Genomic DNA, 6,000 nt, shown 5'->3' with positions numbered 1-6,000 from the left:
AAAATAACATGATTGATTCCACACAACGCTCTTTGGCAAGCACACACCTCTACTTTCATTAATTTTGGGGCGTCTCATTCAATTTTATAGCATTTGAAAAACAAATGGAAGTGGTTTTGAAATAGTATTGAGTAAAAGTTGACACATTCCAGTCTGTGATTATCCATCAACATCCATTCCTTTAATTTTAGTCTCAATAATTCCTAATTTCTACTTTTCTAACTCAAACATTAGGTATGATTTCCTTATGTATTGACCGTAAATTCCGTAAGTTAACTGTAAAACTAAAGTTAATAGGTTAGTGTTGCGTAGTGTTAAACGTCAAAGTGACAAACATTGAAAAAAACGTCAAAAGTGTTGAAAAAAGGGACAAAAACGTAAGAAAATGAAAAGAAATGATTAAAAAAATTGTCAATAAAAGTGTTGATTTTCAATTTTGACGGGAAGACAACACAAGGGTTAAGGCAAACATATTGGTGAAAGCAACTGTTAAAAGAGCAATTAAGCTCCATCTTAAAGATTTCAGAGGACGCTGGAACGAGTCTAATGAGCAGAACTGTTTCAGATGAATACTTAGCAGAGGACTGCCATCTACTGACCGTGTGTGTGTGTGTGTGTGTGTGTGTGTGTGTGTGTGTGTGTGGTGTGTGTGTGTTGTGTGTGTGTGTGGGTTGGGTTAGCGATCTCGGCAGCTGTATGAACCAACTGTAGACACTAGGGAGCAATGTTGTCACACGCTCCTCATTGCTCTTCAATGATCTTCACAGGAACTTTGTGATGCACTGTCGTCCAATAGCGCCACTGCTATGGTATCTGAGAGCCAAAAGAGATCAAATCCCATCTTTATATTTTCCACAGTGTGTGCTGGTTTCTGTAACTGTAACCTGGAGTGGTCAGATCAGGCTTCTTGCATTTAAAACAATCTCCAACATTTGATCTTTTTACATCCCCTGGCTGACTTTAATTGTCCTCTCATTTGAACCGGTGCCACTTCTTTCCCGTCTCTGTCACCACTCTCGTCCATGTCTGGAGACACCGAGGACAACGGCGACGGTTGATAACAACGTGAACATCGCTGGTTGTCAAAAAAACGACTTTACTGATCATCCCGGGGCCACATTTAACCGTGAATTAGCCGCATATCTGTGACAATTTTTCATCTATGAGCCAAACTGCACTCTTCTGTAATTTATTTTACATTTGTGTTGATCTTTTCTTCTTGTATCTTGTACAGCCTACTTCTTATTTTGCTGTGGATCTCCTCACTTAGTGTATTACACACATTTATGCTTGTTTCCTACTGCTTATTTTGCCTTGAATGGATGCAAGAAGTATTCAAAGTCTTTTTTGAGTAGATACAATAGCAATACCACAATGGAAAATAGCCAATCAGGGAACTTTAAGTACTATTAAAATAAAACTGGATTAGGCATTTAAGTGTGTGTTCTTAATGGTTCAGCTTTGTGTTTTGACTACACAAAAACAAGGGGACGCTGTGTTATTTTCTACCACAGGGGCATCCTATTTGCACAGACTTGCTTCTGTATATCAGCCAGGTTAGTACCCAAGACTGACTCTTGCTTCTCGTGTCTTTGTGTGTCTGTGTGACCTAATTTAGCCTGTGAGCTCAGTTGGAGTGGGGTTCAAAAGTTTGGGCACCCCAGGTACAAATTTGTATTAATGTGCATAATGAAGCCAAGAAAAGATGGACATTTTTTTTTTTACCTGTGGTGCCCAAACTTTCAAACTCCGCTGTATATCTAGGTGCAGAACTATTCCAGCATGTGCACATTTCCATGCAACCCAGGAGCCTGGCGTCCCTTCATCACCTGGAAAGACACCTCAGAGGGCAGTTTATCATGTTTTCTCCATCAGAAAATAATTTACATTGGTTAATAACCCGGTCAATAGATCAAATTGAACAACAAAAGTACTGAAGACACTTTATTGCACTTAAGCCCGTTTTTGTGTTTTGGACTTCCCAGGAATCATTTAAGATAATACAAAACTACTAATACTTAGGTACTTTTGTGATCAGATTTTTTAATTTAGAAATTAGGAACAATTACAATTAATTAGGCTTAAAAATATACAGAGAGGAAGGAGGGAAACGTAAAAAGAATGTAACAGAAAGAGTGATGTCCACAGCTTACAAATAGAAACAGACATACACAAACACACACATACACAGACACACACACAGACACACACGTACGCACACACACACACGCACACAGACACACACACAGGCACACACACACACACAGAGACACTACACACACAAACACACACACACACACAAACACAACACACACAGACACACACAGACGCACACACACACAGACACAACACAGACACACACACACAACACACAGACACACACAGACACAACACACAGACACACACAAACACAGACACACAAACACAACACACAGACACAACGCACAGACACACACAGACACACAGACACTACACACACACAAACAACACACAGACACACAGACACAGACAAACAACACACAGACACACAGACACAGACAAACACACACACACAGACACACAGACACACACACCCACACACACACACACACACTCACACAGTGACAGGGGACCACGCATGCGCTGACAGGAACACAATATTACAGCATGGACTTGATCCGTCTAGTCTGTCTTCTAGTAGCCTCTACTTAATTAGTCACAATTTTTAGGAGATGAGTATTTTTTTTTTCAAATCCTTCCCAATTTCAAGCAAAAAAATAACCAAAATAAAATGTATTCAGACTATTATCATATTTTCATATTTTGTGAAAGATTTCTTTCTCCATTTCTCCTCTGAAACATCCTCAGGGATCGGAAACCCTCCTGCCAGTTAACTCCACCTCGGTTTGGAGCCTACTGTGGTGACTCCTGTCAGGACTGGGTGGGTGGAGGGTGGATCGCGCATGCGCAGTGCGCTCCTATCCTCTATCCGTGCCGCAGGAAAGGCGCAGAGAAGACGCCGCGGAGAGATAGAGGGAGAGAGGAAAACAGTTAGAAAAGAGAAAAGCAGACCAACATGGATCCGCGTCTTTAGTTCATGTGGGAGACATCCGTCGGCCTGTGGCTCCTCCTCTCCGTGATGCGGGACAACCCGAGGAGAATAATGTCAGGGAATGGAGGAAATCTTCTGCAATCCTGCCGCTAAACTGCGCTGCGCAGTCGGGGTTCGAGGATATCACTGAAAAAACCTGATGGTGCTCGTGCCCGAGGAGCGCCCCCGTCAGCTATCCAACTCGTCGTGCCCTGCCACCGTCCAAAGTTTTTTCCTTGAGGTCAAGGGGGGGGGGGGGGGGGGGGTTTACTGCATTAATTCCTCTGACGGGATGTCATCCGCAGTCAGAGGAATTCCTCTGGCTGACTGATCCTCCAGCTGCAGGACTGTAGCGGGCTCCCGAGTGAGGAAAAGGTGGTGGGGGGTGGGGGGGGGGGGAGAAGATGGGAGATGCGGCAGATGACAGAGGGGTGAGACGGACCTTCATCGTCCCTGCCATCAAGAGCTTCGACCACTACGACTTTACCAGGGCCAAGATCTCGTGCAGCCTGACGTGGCTGGTGGCCAAGGCTTTCGGCTCGGGTAGGTCCATGGAGCCTCAGTCGCTTCTTTTAATCTCTGGATCAAATTAGTGGGAAACATTGTTAAGATTATCATTTTACATGTGTAATAATGCGGACCATATTCCTTGCAAACGACAGCCTAATCAGACACTCAAACGCAACTTAAATGTTCCCATTCCTTGTTTTTCTTAATACAAAAACATATTTCCTCTTTTTTCTATTTGATGGAATAGTAGAAATTGAAAAAAACTTGCTCACCAAAAAATCCTATCAAATTGATAGCCTAGGTCTAGGAGCCGATTTTAGGTCGATGGTTGAATGTGTGTGTTTTTGTTTACCACACACACATCACTTTCTACTGCATCCCTGCTCATGTCACAGTGGCATTGATCAAACCTGTTGCTTGCCTTAAAGGTCCCACACCGTGGTGCTCTTTGGATGCTTTTATATAGGCCTTAGTGGTCCCCTAATACTGTATCTGAAGTCTCTTTTATATAGACCTTAGTGGTCCCCTAATACTGTATCTGAAGTCTCTTTTATATAGACCTTAGTGGTCCCCTAATACTGTATCTGAAGTCTCTTTTATATGACCTTATGGTCCCCTAAACTGTATCTGAAGTCTCTTTTATATAGACCTTAGTGGTCCCTAATACTGTATCTGAAGTCTCTTTTATATAGACCTTATGGGTCCCAAACTGTATCTGAAGTCTCTTTTATATGACCTTTGGGTCCCTCTAATCTGTATCTGAAGTCTCTTTATATAACCTTAGTGGTCCCCTAATACTGTATCTGAAGTCTCTTTTATATAGACCTTAGTGTCCCCTAATACTGTATCTGAAGTCTTTTTTATATAGACCTTTGTGGTCCCTTAATACTGTATCTGAAGTCTCTTTTTATATAGACCTTAGAGGTCCCCTAATACTGTATCTGAAGTCTCTTTTATATAGACCTTTGTGGTCCCTTAATACTGTATCTGAAGTCTCTTTTATATAGACCTTAGTGGTACCCTAATACTGTATCTAAAGTCTTTTTCAGACCACTAGAGCCAGTCCCACAATGAGCTTTCCTTAGTATGTGCCATTTCTCAGTCTGTAGCTTTTGAGGGGGGGGGGAGGTAGAGGCTGGGGGTGTGGCCTTGACCATCTGCCACTTTGCCCGTTTGACAGCCATGATGTCTCTCTCTCTCATGGGGGGGCCAAATTCTCTGGGCGGGCAAAGCAGAGAAAGGGGAGGTAACCTTATGACCTCATAAGGGGCAAGATTCCAGATCGGCCCATCTGAGCTTTCATTTTCTCAAAGGCAGAGCAGGATACCCAGGGCTCGGTTTACACCTATCACCATTTCTAGCCCCTGGGGGGCCATAGGCAGGCTGGGGGAACGCATATTAATGTTAAAAAACCTCATAAAGTGACATTTTCATGCCATGGGACCTTTAATGCTAGTTATTCCCCACTGCAGTAGTGAGGCTAAACCTTTTATGTAACACTCTGACTACAGATGCAAGGACTTGTGTTGTAACTTGAGTCAAAGATGTCAGACAATTTGATGACATCGAGTGCGTTTTGAGGCCAAGCAAGTCGGCAAACACAATACACACAAACATTCATTCACACCCATAATAACAATCTCAAAACACCAAATATTATAATGTAAGAACTGGCCAAGAGTGTCCAACGCCACACACACACATCATGTAAGTCTAATAGAAGTCAAACTTCCATTTGTTTTACTTGCCGCCAATGTGAATATTTGAAAATATCAAATCAAAAAGTTAATTCATGGTCCATCCCACTTTCCTTGAGTCCTATATTCAGTTTACTATCAGATTAGATGAGGAAAAGCAGCAAAGCCTCCCAATGGAAAAGATGGACCTAATCTGGATTCAGTTGAAGTTTTCTGTTGATCAAGTAATGAATTGATCAAATTGATTGAATGACTAATTATTCCATCTCTACAAAAGTTGGCTACACATAGTATAACTGCTTACAGACCACGGACTTACAGTATATTTAGCTTTTCTACACAGTAATAATGGGGAGGATTTCATCTGGATATGCGTGTCAGTAATTATTCTGCATTACATATATGTCCTGTCCTCAGTGTGGTCTGGCACTCTGTCCGCATAAAGACAGAGTCATTCCAGTCTGCTCTCAGCCCACAGGTTTACTCCAGCCCTTAATGAATGCCTTAAACGATTTCTCTACTCAGACAGACAACCCTAGAAAGAGTGAGATCAAAAGACAGAGCTCTGAATCCCGCTCATTGATCCAGCAGGGATCCAAACAGAGCTGCACGTGACTCACTTATTTTACCCTCAGAGCATGAAATGGTGGTGGTGGAGAGGGACAGCAACATGTCTTAGTTCATGTCTTAGTACTGCTGCTGCCTTGTCCAAACGTCCCGTCT

General features: G+C 42.5%; 1 protein-coding gene across 1 annotated transcript in view; it reads left to right on the top strand.

The window, feature by feature from the left end:
- Nucleotides 1-3,317: 3,317 nt before the first annotated feature.
- camsap2b (calmodulin regulated spectrin-associated protein family, member 2b) overlaps nucleotides 3,318-6,000 on the top strand; it is a gene marked incomplete at its 5' end in the record, with an annotated part of 46,328 nt that continues 43,645 nt past the window's right edge. The window contains 1 exon segment of the mRNA XM_032531435.1: nucleotides 3,318-3,613. Within this exon segment, the coding sequence (XP_032387326.1) occupies nucleotides 3,475-3,613 (139 nt within the window).

Source organism: Etheostoma spectabile, chromosome 12 (genome assembly GCF_008692095.1).
Source record: "Etheostoma spectabile isolate EspeVRDwgs_2016 chromosome 12, UIUC_Espe_1.0, whole genome shotgun sequence".
Taxonomy (NCBI): Eukaryota; Metazoa; Chordata; class Actinopteri; order Perciformes; family Percidae; genus Etheostoma; species Etheostoma spectabile.
This window is presented reverse-complemented; position numbering and strand designations above follow the sequence as displayed.